This window comes from Podarcis melisellensis (assembly GCF_964234715.1).
Source record: "Podarcis melisellensis genome assembly, chromosome: 4".
NCBI lineage: Eukaryota > Metazoa > Chordata > Lepidosauria > Squamata > Lacertidae > Podarcis > Podarcis melisellensis.
The window spans coordinates 65,077,307-65,094,622 of record NC_138531.1 but is presented as its reverse complement, the minus strand read 5'-3'; the positions used below and the strand labels follow the sequence as shown (position 1 = coordinate 65,094,622).

Sequence of the window (17,316 nt, the reverse complement as noted above, 5' to 3'; positions counted from 1 at the left end):
CTTTGCAGTGTATTATTCATTTTTTGCTTGATTCCTTTAATGTTAATATTTCATTCATTAATACAATACATAATCTGTACATCTTGACTTTTACATTAAACTAGGCTAGACCAAAACCATCTATTTAGCACTGTACAGTTGGTTCTGGATGAGCTTCCTACTATGAAAGGAGAAGGTTCTAGTTCCAGTCCTCTCTTCAAAACAGTCTAATGTACACATGATTTTGTGAACTTATTGAACTTCGCACATTTTAAAGGTACGTCAAACCTGTGGTTACTTTTGATTATATCTGATCTCTTCAAGTGAGATAGTTTTGCCTGGATTCCTCACCCCCGTCCCAGATCCAGCCAGTGGGGAATCTGGTTTCTGAATCCACACCCAAAATAGTAATGCAGGTAACCAAATATATGTTGATATATAAATTGTGTTCCCTTCCTGTAGCTTATATATACCGGTATGATGCTTGATTAGCTACTGGACATGTTACAATTATGTCCTTCATTTTACCTGGTCACTGAACTATGTACCGTATTTTTCGCACCATAGGACGCACCTTGTTTTAGAGGGGGGAGAACAAGAAAAAAAATTCTCCCCCTCTCTGCCCAGCGCCCCTTCAGCGAAGCAACAGGAGGCGCTGTGCAGAGAGGGGGAGAATCTTCCCCCTCTTGTTTTCCTCCTTTAAAGCAAGGTGCCGTTTAAGGTGCGTTCAGTCGCCTTCAGGCAGCTACCTTGGAAGCCTGGAGAGCAAGAGGGTCGGTGCGCACTGACCCCTCTCGCTCTCCAGGCTTCAGGTTCCTTTCGACCTGCTCTTTGGGGCTGGCAGCCCCAAAGAGCAGGTCGGGGAGCAGCGGAAAGGCGCGCAGTGGAGAGGCTGCTGCCATAGTCGCACGTCACCTCTCCAGCCAGGAGAGGGTCGCGGGGGGCTTCTTTAGCCCCGCGCGCACTCTCCCGGCTGGAGAGGTGGCGCGCAGCTAAAGAGGCTGCTGCAATAGCCACATGTCACCTCTCCAGCTGGGAGAGGGTGAGCGGGGCTTCTTTAGCCCCGCGCGTGCTCTCCCAGCTGGAGAGGTGGCGCACGGCTAAAGAGGCTGCTGCAATAGTTGCGTGTCACCTCTCCAGCCAGGAGAGAGTCACGGGGGGGCTTCTTTAGCCCCACATGCGCTCTCCCGGCTGGAGAGGTGCCGCGCAGCTAAAGAGGCTCCTGCCATAGCCGCGTGTCACCTCTTCAGCCGGGAGAGAGTGGCAGGGCTATGGCGTCTTCGCTTCATAGGACGCACACACATTTCCCCTTCATTTTTGAAGGGGGAAAAGTGCGTCCTATAGAGCAAAAAATACGGTATATCATTAAGTATTGTGTTTTCTATTTTGGGGTGAACAGAAGATGCAGTAGATGGAGGTATAATGGTAGATGGGGATCTAATGGTAGATCTTTATGCAGTATTTTTCAGTAGATTAACAAGGGTTTCTGGCCCCTTTGCAATCAAAAGAACTATAAAGTTCCTTTCTCTCCTTAAATTACACTGCTGAAATGAAATTAGGTTGCTGAAATGAAGAAAACTTGAGGTAACCAGGAGTGAAATTTGTGTGAATGTACTGAACTCGGTTCAGTTCTGATAATGAAAACATATCTCTAGGCTCAGAGGCCCTGTTTTTTAATTCTAATAGCATGTCTTCTGCACCTGGGTCTTGTTACAGATCTTGATGTTCTTCTAAAACACCAAATTAGATCTGACAAGCTTGAAGTCTGCTCAACCCTGCCATACGCTAACATTTCACTAGTGCTTAATGCATAGTATGTTGAATTAAACTAACCAAATCACTCTCATTGCTGTGGTCTTCATTGCCCACCTTTAGTCTTGTAACTGCATTGGCACAAGTGTACAGTAGTAAGATATAAACACTTTCTACCAATGCAACCCAACTTCTGAAAGCTGGGCAAGTGTAGCGTGGCAACTAGTTGCCCTGCATCGCAAGCTTATCTCATGTCATTGGGTCCAAGGATAAGTTTGTGGTGTTAAGTACTCTTTCTTTGTGGATAATAATATTAATGCAATTTAAAAAAATAATGTATTTTCCTTACTGCATAGGAAAGATGTTCATAATAAAAGCTGTTCCTGCCTGCCTTCTCCAGCCAATAAGGCATTTGGTAACAGTTACAACTTACTATATGCTTCTTAAACTCTCTTCTGATATGTGGAACAGAGTTCTGACCTTTGGGGATACACAGAAATTGTGGGGAAAGTGGGCAAAACATAGCAGAATGTTACTACAGAAGGCACTGTTCAGAGTCCTTGTAAATATGCATCACAAGAAATAAACATGCATAAATACATACATAATTTAATTTGCATGCGACCTTTCCACAGTTCGACCGTACTGAGCGTGGCTTAAAACATGAAAAAATACATAACTCCAATATAACAAAAGTAGTCATAAACAATAAATAAAACATTTAAAAATACAAAGCCAAACTAAACAATTTCCACCTAAATCACAACAAAATCTAAAACAAAAATACAAAATACAAAAAACCCCAGCAACAACCACAACAAAAAAACCCAAAAAGCATTCCAGCCCAAGAGTCTGTTCAGCAATCAGCCTCAGCTTTTGTAGCTTGCAATCAGTCAGGGCTCCACCCTCCCAGGCCAGGTGGAAAAGGTCTGCAAGGGGGGAAGCAGGTCTTCCAGGACTCACAGGCAAGATGGTCCATATTTGAACACCAAAGGTAATTAACACAGAAGTATGTTGGCATGGAATTTTAACCTTATACGTAAGCTGAGTGAACAATGTTTAGACCAGAAAAATAAATAGGAATTTGCTATTTCTGCTATTTTTGAAATGTGTTGCTGTGATAAGTTCAGTTATGAACCTTGCTTTCCAAAGGACAAAGAAGTCTGAGTCAATTAAACCTGTAGGCCATTTTGAAGCATTGTAAAACTCAGCCTGCCACAGTCTACCTGTCTTTAAAATGAAGGAAGTTTATCTTCTGAGAGCTACTACAGGCTGTGTTTCCATATCACTTTCCTAACTGCAATGAGCAAAAAAAGGGGGGGGGGTAAAGTAGATCTGTTGTACTAGGAAGACAGAATGTTCTAATTGTAGAATCCTAATGTAGTATGTGCTTTAATTTCTCCCATAAAACAGTGCCAGCCTTGTATTGCCTTAATTTTGTCAGTTGAAACATAATTCTAGGTTGTGACAAATCTGTCCTTTAGGTGTATACACATTTACTAACTTTTCCTGTATAAACCCCGAAACCTTATATGTCATATATGGGTGAATGTTTTATTCTGTGCTATTGATCCAAAGCATGGTTTTCTGTCCCAGAGTGTGCTGGAGGCCTAATACAAAATCCTATGTTTTGCTGCTGGTGGTAACAGAGCATGGCTGAAGCTAAAATTGGGTTGCAATAAACTATTATTTATTTCAGAAAATTTATATACCACTTGATTGTAAACCACTTTAAGGGTTTAAAAACAACAGCAACAGACTATACACTATCATTATCTGCAGCACAGTCCTAAGTGTTTGTTTAACAGTAAGGCATCCTGATAAAATGAACCTGCACCCCCCCTTTTTTTTTTTGGCCACTATCCCAGTTGGTGAGGAAGGGGAATTCTGAGGACATCCCTTCTCTCTCCGTAACTTTAGGGCTCCAGTGCATGCAGCATGTAGCTGGATTTGAAACCACATGAATAGCGACGGGTGATATCCAGTGTTTGTCAAAGCAGACCCTATTAAGGAAGTATGCATGAATGCTTGCTTCTGCATACTAGTACAGTGGTACCTCGGGTTACATACGCTTCAGGTTACATACGCTTCAGGTTACAGACTCCGCTAACCCAGAAATAGTACCTTGGGTTAAGAACTTTGCTTCAGGATGAGAACAGAAATTGCACGGCGGTGGTGCAGCAGCAGCGGGAGGCCCCATTAGCTAAAGTGCTGCTTCAGGTTAAGAACAGTTTCAGGTTAAAAACGGACCTCCGGAATGAATTAAGTAGGTAACCAGCGGTACCACTGTAACTAATTTGAATGAATAGCAGGAATTACTACTAAATAAATACATATTTGTAGCTTTTAATTAGAATAAAAGAGTTTTGCTATTCAGTTATAGCTTTCTCTAACTTTATATTTTATTTAAAATTAGACAAGTTAAAATTTATTTTCTCAGTAGTCTGTATTTTTAAACAATTTTTTCTTAGCTTTGAACAAGCAACTTAATAAAATGTTTCAAAGGGCTCATGTGAGATGAATTTTTTTAAATTAAAAAAACAACAGCCAAGATTATTTAATTTCACCATCTGTTCAGACTGAAACCGCAATCAGCCAGGAGGTCTCCCATGTGTGCAAACCATTCTAGTCTGAATGGCTGCAGAAAATAACAGCATGTCAAGAAAGTTCAGTGTTCCTTGTCATTTGAGAGAATGACTCTAGTGAAAACTGTAGCAAAGTGAGCTGAGATATTTTAAAGGATAAGATACATCCTTACACTCTGGATTTAGCTCTGCTTTTACAGACTTACTGGCTGTCTTGGGCCATATGTTGTTACATCATATTCTCTGCACGTGGCAATTTAAGGCTTCATTACCATCTGCCTGATTTGCATGCATTTCCATGGTCCTTAATGTTGACAGCTGTGTTCAGAGGCCATTGCCACCTGCCACATGATAAATAACCTCGTATGTGGAAAATATGAATGGATAGTCAACAAATATATATTGCCACATCTGCCTCTGTCATGGTCTTTTGATGACACAATAGGACAGAGGGGACACCACCTAAATTGGCCACTGTTTGCCCAGCCTAAATTTGTATTCCTAATACATATCCTAATGTTCATTCATTCATATACTTACATTTTTTAAAAAACCTACAGATTTTGGATGCAGAAATAGTCTAGCTGAGCTGGCCCAAATAATTAATCCATTTCTAATTAGTATTGAAATGGTGTCTTTTAGGAGGAAAGGCCACTCTTTCCAGACTTTTCAACTGGATTTGAAGTGAGCCCAGTTGTATAAAGAATGAGCTTTGATGTGGTTGGGGGTGATGGATAAATAGGGGTTACTCCAGAATAAGTACTTTGGACAAGAAAGGGAGTAAAGAAGGCCATGGTTAGGAGAACAATAATTTAATCCATGCTACATAGGACCATTGTACAATGTTCTGGGTCTAAAAGTTGAGAGAATGAATGTAGTGAGTATTATTTCGTAAGTCTACCAACTACTCCTTGGACCGCAAGAGCTTGAAGTCATCCTTGAATGTTCCTGCATCTTTTGTATTTAAATATACATTTGTCAAATCAAAGGCAGTATAAACTATTTTAGGTTGCAGCATGTACAGTTTCAGGACTACAGCTTTGAGCTCTGAGAGGAATTCCAAATTGTGCGTCTCAGGAGTTTAATGGGAGAAAGGCTAACACCTTCACACACTGATGAAATTTGGATCATGCTCTTTGTTTTCAGTCACTCAGTTGATGTTGTACTCCATGTATTTGGCTTGTTATAAATATACCCTCTTCCTATAAGTGTGATGAAAATAGTAATCATAGTTAAGTGTTGTCATTTATCTACTTACTTGAGAGTCAGCTCAATTGAACTCAATGGGACTTACTTCTGAGTATATATACTGTACAGAGGTACCTTGGGTTACAGACGCTTCAGGTTACAGACTCCGCTAACCCAGAAATAGTACCTCAAGTTAAGAACTTTGCTTCAGGACGAGAACAGAATTTGCGTGGAAGCGGGAGGCCCCATTAGCTAAAGTGGTACCTCAGGTTAAGAACAGTTTCAGGTTAAGAACGGGCCTCCAGAACGAATTAAGTTCTTAACCCGAGGTACCACTGTATACAGGATTATACTGTAAAAAAATAAGAATCCACAGGTCACTTTAGACATAATCACTTTATTTGTGAGTGTTTACAGACACTGTACTCAAAATTGGTGGACAACAAAGCATGGAAACAATAAAAAAAAATGCTGAATATTGACATGTACTTTTATACATATGTTGGGCTTTGAAAAGATGGACTCACAACAAAAGCAAAACTGCAATTACTAAACATTAGTGACCATTCCCAAAAGCCTGGGCAAAAAACCATATTTTGCACTGGTGTGGGCACTAGCTGAATTTACAGGAATTTCCAAAGCCAGGGTGCCACCACAGAGAAGGCCCACAAGTCACTGCCAGATATGCAATTCCAAGTGGTAGGTAGGACACTAAGTAGGGCCTATCTTAACTCACCAGCAGGATTGTAGGGGGGCAGGAGGCTAGGCAATCCTTCAAATGCTTTTAAGTATTCAATAATGTACTGCTTAGAATTTGTAAAAGGAGTGCACCCCCTTTGAAGTGAGTTATGTATGCAAATTAAAAGCGAGTGTTGTGGTACCTCCATCAAATCATACACCTAACAGGATGAAGCCCCAGTGAACTTAATGGAACTGACTTCCAAGCAAGCCTGTGTGGCATAGTGGTTAGAGCAGTTAAAGTGCCGGACTAGGGCCTGGGAGACTAGGGTTAAAATCCCCTGGGGGCTGGGTGACCTTGGGCCAGTCACAATCTCTCAGCCTAAACTACCTCAAACTGTTGTTGAGATTAAATCAGAAGGGAGAGAACCATGTAGGTTGAGCTCCTTGAGCTAAAAAGGGGGATATAAATGCAATAATATAAATATAAAACCTGCGTAGGATCCAGGTGCATATTTTGGCAGGTGTTTTCAAGGACGGAGCAAGTTCACCAAAAACCTGTGCCAAAATGAAGTATTTTAAAGTGCCACAAGGCTCCTCCTCTTTTCTTGTCCTGCTTGCCTGCAAGGCAAGAGGCTTCAACAAGACTGGCTCTCTGTGAGGAAAAGTTGGGTGGTGTTTTTTTGTGGGTTGTTTTTTTTTAACATTTCTGTTTGGCGGCTGCACTGCAGAGATACTTGGGAGGTCACCCCCTTTGCCCCCGAGCGGACTGCAAGTCGCCTCCCCGTTCCCGCTGCCGTCGAGAAACCCACGTGCCTCGTGGTAACCATTGTTTTCTGTGCTGAGGGGAGGCTGTAACTCGACCGACCTGAAGTTCTTGGCAGAAGCGAGAGAGGGAGGCGGCGGCAGCAGCAGCACCGGGAACGTCCTGCCCAACCCCGGGCCGAGAGGAGCCCACGCTCCGGCTGCCTGGGGAGAGAGAGGGCGGGCCGTGGAAGAAGGGGCGTGCTCTGGACGCGGCCATGGCTCCTCCTCGTGGGCCGGGCGGCCGAGGGAGCCGTGCAGCGTTTCCCGCCTCCACAGGGGGCAGAAATCAGTGGCTGGCTGCTCTCGGCATACTTCCTTTTCCCCGCGTCCTGCCGCTGGAGGACCGGACTAGAAACTTGGGAAAGAGGGCTGCTGCTGCTACTGCTGCGAGCGCGGGAAGGGACCGAGGGGGGACAGCCGCCTTTCGCAGCCGCCAAAGCACAAGGAGGAAGAGGAGGAAGGAGAGGGCGGCAGCAGCAGCCCTCCTCGTTTTCTGCCGGTGCCGGGGAAGATGTCCGGCGGGAGCAGCCGAAGGAGAAGCGGCTCCTCCTGGCACAGCAGCTTCTCCCGACTTTTCTCCAGGAGCCCGTCCAAGGAGCAGGAGGCAGCGGGCACAGCAGCAGCAGCTGCTCCTCCTCAGCAGCCGGGCGCACGCAGGTAAGGAAAGGGCGCGAGCAAGGCCGGCAGCTGCGGCTCGTCTCCTCCTCCCTCCCTTTCTTCTGGGCTCGGCTGAAGAAGTTGCTGCCCTTCGCCGGGCGGGTGGTTGCGGCTCGGGCGCCTCAGCCCCTTCTTCGAGGCGCTCCCCTTCGCGTTTCCCTCGTCGCCGGCCTTCCCCGCCGGTCCCAGCTCTTCTCTGTCGCGGCGCCCCATCGCTGGGCGACAGAAGCAGCTGTCTTGCTGCTGGGACTGGCGGGGGGAAGCGCGCGCGGCTGTGGGCGAAAGGGGCATTTCCTGGTGGTACAACGCGGCCGAACCGGGCGGGCAGGACACTTCTTCGCCGCCTTTCTCTCCACCCCGCAAAAGATTGTGTGCTGGGCGGGTTGAATGAGACTGGATTCCCCCCTGGGAAACTCGAGTCCACTGCCTTGTTTCCTTTCGAGCTCTTTCTTTCCCCTCCTACTTTCCCAAAGAAATCAGAGTTGGACCCGATTCCAAGCACTTTCTCATTTTGGAACAAAGCATTTGCCATGAGGCATTCTAGTCAGAAGGCGGTGACCTTAACGTGGCACTCCAGATGTCACTTGCAAAAAGTGAGTTCGTGGGGACTGACAGGGCAAGCGATGTCTTTCATATCAGTATATATATTTTTTTGTGAACTGCCTTTGGGTCGTGAGTTGTGATGGGCAGTATGTAAATATTCTAAAAAATTAAATCTATTACTCCAGCAGTTAATAATTACTGGCAAGGGCATCTATGAGATTGAGCAATCTGAAGTAATTGATATCCCATATGGATGCCCTTAAAGTTCATTTCCTATAAAAGCAACTTCCCTCCTCCTCTCCTGCCAAGCAATTTTGACTGAAGAAGTACAGTATAGCTGCCATCCTAGACATGCTTTCCTGGGAATAAGCTCCATTTAAAGCGGTGACTTGCATCCTGCTAAACATGCGTGGGACCGTGCTGCAGCAACATAACACAACTTTTAGTAAAGTAACATACTTTTGAATTTCTGTTAGGAATAACTTTTCTCACATACAGGAAATGCAGAGGTTCTCTGTAGAAACTAATTACTGTGCAATTATTTGTAATCACATTCCAGAGTCTGAGTTAACCTTGTCCTATTACAAACCTCCTGACCAAGCCCACAAAATACTGTACCATGAAACTGTTTTACTTTAGCATACAGAAACCCCTCATTTCACATGCATTTGACTTGTGTCAATACGCAGTCAGAGGTGGGCTGGTTGAAATTGTGCAAGCCAAGTCTCATGGAAGGCAGAGGATTTAAAAGTTCTTTTTGAACCCGGTTGCCCAAGCAGACCAATCAGTGCAAAAGGAGCTTTTGAGCTCTTTGCCTTTCTTGCTGGGAAAGGCCCACTTGGTGCATTGGTGCTGAGTGCTCTCTTTCCCTTCACCCACTAGCCACAGGGCAACTGAAGAGGTTTGACTATATGTGATTTACATGGAACTGAACCTGCACATAAGATGAACTATATATTAGACCTCTCCATGTTGCTTCATCTGGTGAATAGGCAGCTGTATATCTTTAAATGAGGTTTTAAATGTTTATTCTGGATTTTAGCTAAACCATAATTAGAATCAAGTGTTTTTGTTGGTTAAAATGAAGGAATAATTCTTTCACAGAAATATATTTTTGTTTCTGGCTTTGGCCATTTATTGTACAGGAAGTTGTAAGCCATTTGGCATCTTGTCTTGGTTTTTGTTGAGCAATGAGTCCTGTTAAGGTATGACAAATAATAAGATGGAAGATTTCCTAGATTATTAAACAATGTAAACAAAAACATTGTTTGTTTAGGAAACATGCCACAGATTGGCTTGTAGTACTGGTGTTACTATAAGTTGGAAAATTTTCTCTTGTGTGTAAAATAGAAGAAGAATGTGGAGTGAACTTGTTCTGAATTGCACTGGACACATTTCTGCTTAAAATTATTTTTGAAACAAAGTATTTTGCAGATATTGGGAACACAGGCTATTGGTTGCATTCAAACTCTGGTTGCAGGTTATTTAGGGCTGCCATACACCTCGAATTCCCTGGACATAGATGGAATAAATATGGCAGTCGGAAACAGGTAGAAATGTCAGAAATTTCCTTTAAAGAAAAAAAGCTCAACTACTTTTGTGTCCAGATTTCACCCTAGTTTATTGCATGTGACTTATTCCCTTATAGCCATCAAGTTCATTGTGAATAGGATGCATGTCTATCTCAACTAAGTGTAAATCTCCCTGTTTTACCGATTACTATCTCCAGAAGCAAATAGTCTTGACACCTTGCTGGACTCCTTCATGAGGAAGGACATAGTATAGCATGAATAAATGAATAAGAATAATAGTAATATCACTGCCGTGGTGGAGAGAGTTAAAGGCTTTAATTTATTTTCATTGACCAAATGCAGCCTACTATATGAATGTTTAAAGTGACACAGTATGAGTACTGAACTACTCCCTACCACAGCATGTACATTAGATGAAAATTTTAAGACAATATGTACAGTGTTAATGAGCCCTTTACAGTCTTGTGAGACTATCATTTGATTCAGATTGTGATAATAGATTTTCCACTGTATAGCAGGTTTGGATGTGGTAAAGAGATGTTATGTACATGAACTATGCGTTTATAGTTGTAGCATATGACTGATGTAGACTGATTATGTGGGCTTTATTTATAAATATTTCTAGGTGGCTTGCAACATAAAAATGCAAAAGCCATTAAGGCAACAGAAGATAAACACTACCAAGTATTTATGAGACAGTGCTGTATTAAATTGTATATTAAAACCATATATGCATTTAATAACTGTCTTATTAGAATAAAGTTTATACTTTTGGATTCTAGTTAGCTATTGTTGTCTAATAAACACTTTCATTAATGGGTTATTCATTTAGCTTACAGTTAAATGCTCACCATAATCTCTTGCTATCCTTGACTCTCCCTCCTCTCCCCTCTATTGTCTATTTTTTATCCTTAGCTTTTTGGGAATGGAACCTTCTTCTTTTTCAGTTTGCTACATGCACTTAAATGGATGTGCTGTACAAAAAATTAACAGTGACCCACATCTATTGGCTGATATCCAACATTAATCTTAAGAGTGCATCCATTTATTCCAGCAGGTCTACTATGACTTTAACTGAGTTGGATCTCACCCTTAGAGTAAATAATTTAGTTACTGTGCATCAGATGGAATGCCCCCCCAACCAGATACAGTGGTACCTCAGTTGTTGAATGTAATCCATCCCAGAAGACCGTTCGACTTCCGAAAAGTTTGAAAACCGAGGTGCAATGGGCAGTTGGCAAATTCCATTGCATTTACTTCTGGATTTTCAGTGTTCAAAACCCGAAACATTCGGCTTCCGAAGCATTCGACAGCCGAGGTGCGACTGTATGGGCAAATCCCCCCCCCCATGCTGCTAAACTACAATTCCCATCATTCTTGGTCCCTGGCCTTGCTTGCTGGGGCTGATGGGAGTTGTAGTTCAATCACATCTGGAGGGCTAAAAGTTTCCCACCCCCAATTTTAAAACACATTTCTTTAGCTCATGGTTGCAAGTAAAAGAACATAAATGTTGGCTTGTGTTCGGCTGAAGTTTAACTATATTGTTTAGAAAACTGACAACAGTGAATAGTGAAATGAAGTAGCAGTCCCATGGAGCTAGCACACTAAAGATCTTAGTGGTTGCTCCTGCTTTGCTGTGGAAAGATCTTGCAGCATATCAGCTGATGATCTTCACTGGAGAGTGTTCCTGTTTGCTGGCTTCCTTGGAGACAGCTGGCTGAAGGACCTAGCAGTTGTGAGGCTGCTCGGCCTTCAGAGATCTCTCTGTCCAGCAGTTTTGTGACAAAGCCTCTATGCCTACTCTTTGCTGGAGAAGGCAAGCAGAATACTGTAGCAGAGGGGGCTTATTACTCAGGAAAAGAGGGAGGAGTTCTTCTGACAACCTCCACCAAACATATACAACCCTTTTCTAGCTGTCCCAAGGCAAGCATGTGTATATTAGCCAACATTTTGGATGATACTCCTGGTAGCCTAATACGAGTACTATTAGGCAATTCAGGGACTTGGTTTGGAGCAAATATGAGTTTGATTTAATATTCTGGGCAAGGTTAGGATGGTTCCTCTGGTAGAGATCTTCCAATGCCTAACCCCTTCTTAAGATTGCTCTCATTTGTCCATTCATTGTTGATGAACCAGGTTTGCAAAAGTTCACTTTCTGTAAATCACTCTGCACTTTTTAGGACAGGCAATTTTGAATAAATATGATGCTTGATTTATACCCTTGAATTCTGGAGCTGAGTCTTGTACAGGATAAAGAAGTACAACTGCAGAACTTTCTGTGACCACTGGGAAATGAGTTCTAGCATCTTGTAGTACTGAAATAATTTAAATAACTCTTATTTATTTTGCAACGCCTGCTAGGATTTTCTTTTGCTATTACTGTATTTTAAAGCTGAAATGAAATTGCTTCTTGACGTTTAAAATTGCTACTGCTTAGATTTCACCATAGACATCATTTTCAACATCATAAATATAACGGGCACTTTAAACATTTACATAATCCTGTTTTAAACTGCTGGATCTATGAGCATATGCAAACATGGGCCAGTATCATGCGGTTAATATTTTGTATGAAGTATTAAGGTCAATATTTTGTTTTCAAATACAAGATATTGCTGCTCCTTTCTTTGTGATGTAATTGGTTTAAATTTAATCAAAATTCAATATTCTCAAATGTGTTACTGCAAAGTAGCAGAAACATTACTTTTAATTTGAAAATCATGTTGGAATCTTCCTATGACCTATTTGTCTAATGTATAGTCTGTATTAATATTAGTTGCTATGCTTGACAGATGACAGTAGGAAAATCTCAGTGTAATCTGCCATAATCCTGATGCTCAATATTGACCTTGAGCTCTGTACAAAAATAAAACATTCTGATGTTCATATGCACTGCAGATTTAAAAATTTGCTTTGTGCAATATTGGTCAACAATATGTATTTTTAATGTAACAGTTAAAATTTGGAGCTGTTTAAGTTTTTAGTCCAAATTGGTCAAGAAGAATATGCATTTTATTTTTGCACTCCAAATTGGAGCCCTAAATCAGAAATAGATCCATACTGTTTAGTTCCCAGGTTGTGAGCATTATGTGAAGCAGAAACAGTTTCCTAGTTGCAGGCCCCTAGGAAGGGGTGGTTCTTCCTCACCCTGTAGCCACCTTCCAGGCTGTTCTGGAAGGTCCTCCTGAAATTTTAAGATCTTTGAGGGGCTGCAGAGGAATCTGAGAAAACAGCATCCCTCAACTTCCATTTGCAGATTAAAGGCCCAGAAGCGAATAGGCCTGAAAAACAGCACCAAGCAACTGATTGCTATAGTGAAACTCAGCAGCTTAGTTGCACAAATAGCTGGTTGCCTTAGCTGTTATCCTCAATATTAATAATTCTTTATCCTTTCAATATTTCTAGAACTGCTTTTTGGATTATTTGAACTTTTAAAATATTCCTAAAGTCAGAGTACTTCAAAATGCTCTCAGGAGGAATCTAAGGGACAGCATGTGTGAATGTAGCTGAATTAGAGACACTTTCTGTAGTAGCTCGTATGGCAAATGCATCATAATTCCATGTATCCCTGAACTTCTCCCCGTATCCTTACTATCCTCTGTCAGCCCCACCACCACCACCATTGCGCTACTTAAATTAATGAGGGATACTGACACTAGTATTCTACTCAGTCCTAGCAGGGTTTAAAATGTATTGCTATCGAGCATCATTCTTGGAATGACAACACCCTGCATAGTCTTTGAAAGTCCAACCCAGAACCCCTGTCTTCCAGTTTTACCCCTCCCATACTTACCCAACATACTTACCCAACTGCATTGTCAAAGCCAAGACATCTCTGTTCTCCTGCCAGCGCTCAGTTTCCTTCTAAGTTCCAAGCATTGCTGCCTAATACGGCAAACAAATGTTTGTATACATAATGTGGGTGGGGTGGTTCAATAAAGGAAGAGAAGGGATGGGCTTTTTCTTTACACATTCAGAGGATTGTTGTGCAGAACAAAGGTAAGGAAATGCACTTGGACAGTCTTTGAAGATTTGTGTTCTCTTGTATATGGTTTGCACAGGCAATTCGATTTGATTTGCAGGTTAGGTGATTGAACTGGGCTGCTTCAGCAGCTTGGAAATAAAGGCTATTATAACATCTTGTATGTTCTAATTTAATCTCACCTTCTAAATCTAAGGCTCTGCATTAAGACTTTAATCCTTTTCAAAGTGGGTTCATATTTCTTACAAATTCAGAATACAGTATTTCAGAATAACTAATTTGGCTCCTGCCATTTTAATGAAAATTATAAGCAAGGTATATAAACAGGAGATTGTCTGTAATTTTTTCCGCATCAGTCTTTGTGACCCTGGGTTCCAAAGAAGTTGGCTTTGGGGGGGGGAGTGGGTGTTCCATTCCATTTTGTAAGAAGTTGAATTTTCATTTTCGCAATAGTATTAAGAGGACACTATCTTTTCGTTCTGTTATTGGGTGAATGCTTAAGGGAGTGCAGTCGTGTGGCCACTTGCAAAGGAGAAGTGGGAAGTGGTGCTCAGCCTTTCCTCTGCCTCCCTATTCTTCTGTTCAGTCCTCCCCTCTCCCCCAGGTCGTCGAGTCCCAATATGAATTTATTTCCAATCTCAGAATTTGCTGGAGGAAACTGAAGAAAAACTACTCGAGGAAGAGAGAGCAGGGGAGAATTGGCAGAGTCGTAGGACAGTTTAAGTACTCGTTTCCCACCTGCCAATTCTTATCTGCAGATGCTATCTCACCTGTGCATTAGTAGTAAATGTAGTAACATGTTTTTCCTCAAAAAAAACTTATCTGAGCTATATAGATTAGTTGGCATAAACAGGAGTTTTACTTGCAGTGCAAATAGCAGGTGTGGGAGGCCAGATCAGATCTAGAGGTTTACTTTTTGGGAAGTATTCATGCAGTTGCTAATTGCAAGAATGGTGTCTTGTCTAAATTACCTATGAGACAACTTTTAATTTAATTTAATTTAATTTTAAAGCAAATAATGTTTGAATAGAAGTAGTATACAAGTGACTTTACAGAAAAGTTGTTGTTATTGATGTTGCCCAATTAGAAACTGAGGGTGTGTACATTTATTTGTTTAGCTGTTTCTGTTAACTTGTAGTGTTGCTAACTTTGTTCTTCCTGCCATTGTGTGTTTGTTTTGTACAGTTTCTTATAAATGGATGGAATTTATGAAACCAGATTGCTTCTACAGTGTATTACATTAGCTGGCCTCTGGTTTTAACATTATAGAGTACAGCTCTGTTAACCTCTAAGAAAGGCCATAATTCTTAATATCCTTTCTCATTTCAAAATACAGGAACACATTCCAGTATTTGCAGAAACAGTGGATTGTAATTTTTTTCTGTATTGCAAGTGGGTCCCAAAGGGTCTGTTCAGCAATAATTTGCCTGTTCTTCTAAATACAATATATAATTGGCATCAGCAGTTGTAGGCTTATTGTTTACCGCTCTGGAAGGCAGCATCACTTAATGGGGAAAAGTACAGTTTGGGAATAACCAACCTAATCACCTTTTTTCCTACATAGAGAATTTTTGGATTTAAAACAGGTGGTTTACTTTTTGTATAAGTCATCAGCTAACAAGAGGCCTTGTACAAATAATGGCAAAAATCCAGCATACAGTATTGTATGTACTTAAATCATAATTTATTTCATTGTGTTTTAAGTACACTTGACAGCTCTTGATTAACAGCCAGTGTAGATAACCTGACCACCCAGTTCTCAAAAAAGGTTCTTGAAAAGGAGAAACTGTGTTGGCACAAGTATTAGTTAATGAGCTATAAACCAGAGAAAAAAGCAGAAATTGTCATGTAGCCCAGGGTGAAATAGAGATACAATGCTGATTTTCCATTAATCCATCATGGGTATTAACTCCTTCCCCCTACGTGATGCTTTATATAAATCTTCGTATTTCCTTCTTATCTAAATATTCATTTAAGGTATTTCTGAAAAGTATTGTTTTTTAGATTCTAAAACCACCCCACATTACTCTTTCTTTTTAAGTATAACTTCTTAGAATAAATAAAAAGCAACTACCTTCAGTTTTGCTATACAAGTTATACATTCACAGAAGAAAACCTTTTTTACTTACCATAATGCTGCAGTCCTATGCATGGAGGTAAGCCCCAATAAATAAAGTGGACTTGCTTCCAATTTAACTTGCATCAGATTGGGCTGCAGTTGTATCTTTTTGATAATATCAGTAGCAGAATTATGTGGAAAGTTTTTATTAACTGAATTGCACTACACACACCAATTTTACTGTCGGCTTCTAATTCTTATGTTGGTGCATCCCTGTAACTGGTTCAAGCTCAGTCCTGTCCTAATTATTTATACTTGGGAAAAGCTAGCAGAGATAATGTCATTACACTGAGGGAAGAAAACCTATTCCATGTCTTTATAAGCAGACTAACTAGTCTTTATATATTATCTTTACATTTTATACATCTCAAAATAATTGTCTTATGGCATGCAAACTATCCCCATTGATCTCCACTTTTCTCTGTGAAGTTAATTTGTGAAATCCATGTGTAATTTTTCATGTGACGATTATATATGTGGCTTTCACATATGTACAGCAGGTCTAGGTAAAGGTAAAGGGACCCCTGACCATTAGGTCTAGTTGTGGCCGACTCTGGGGTTGCGGTGCTCATCTCACTTTATTGGCCGAGGGAGCCGGCATACAGCTTCCGGGTCATGTGGCCAGCATGACTAAGCCGCTTCTGGCGAACCAGAGCAGCGCACAGAAAGGCCATTTTCCTTCCCGCCAGAGTAGTACCTATTTATCTACTTGCACTTTGACGTGCTTTCAAACTGCTAGGTTGGCAGAAGCAGGGACTGAGCAATGGGAGCTCACCCTGTCGCGGGGATTCGAACCCCTGACCTTCTGATTGGCAAGTCCTAGGCTCTGTGGTTTAACCCACAGGACCACCCGCATCCCATACAGCAGGTCTACATGCACTGAAAAGCAATGACCAATAACAGCTTTCCATGGGCACATACATGTAAGAAAAACCTGCATATAAAACATCTTCTCCGAGTGTGTAACTTCAACCTGTTTGTGTCCTATGGTGCTTAGGTGAACTAAAACTAGCAAATATAGTTAGAATGGGAAAGTATTTTTTTGTTGCAGCCATACATATTCGAAATAAGGCAGCACTTACTCACAAAGAGCTAAATGGGTAATTAATTTAACGCACGAACAATGCAAAAATCCCTCTTTGAGTCAAGAGAATTCTTGCTTGAAAGCTTTGCGCTGACAGGCAGAGTCCCCCAATCCCAGGTGACCTTCTAGTGGAATAATGACTTGACAATGTGCTATGGGATTAAAATTGGCCACAACTTTATTAAGTTTCAGATTTAGGGAGACCTAGGCTCAGGCATTGTGTGTTTATCCTTCCCAGTCCCCAGCCGGGGATCTGGGAGACATCAGGGCTATCCAGAATGTGTGGGGATTGGGCTGGCTCTGGAGCCAACTGACGCTTTGCAGGTAAGATTCACCTTCTGTTGTGTGGGCAGGGCGGTCCCTCCCCCTACCTGGCCGAACCCCTGGCAACGCCTCCCCAGGCGGGATTG

The 17,316-nt window shown here is 41.7% G+C and overlaps 1 protein-coding gene across 1 annotated transcript in view; it reads left to right on the top strand.

Annotated features, from left to right (window-relative positions):
* Nucleotides 1-6,670: 6,670 nt before the first annotated feature.
* Nucleotides 6,671-17,316, top strand: part of CRYBG3 (crystallin beta-gamma domain containing 3) — a 59,420-nt gene continuing 48,774 nt past the window's right edge. The window contains exon 1 of the mRNA XM_081908853.1: nt 6,671-7,646. Within this exon, the coding sequence (XP_081764979.1) occupies nt 7,501-7,646 (146 nt within the window). The 5' untranslated portion in view covers nt 6,671-7,500. The remainder of the gene's footprint in view (nt 7,647-17,316) is intronic.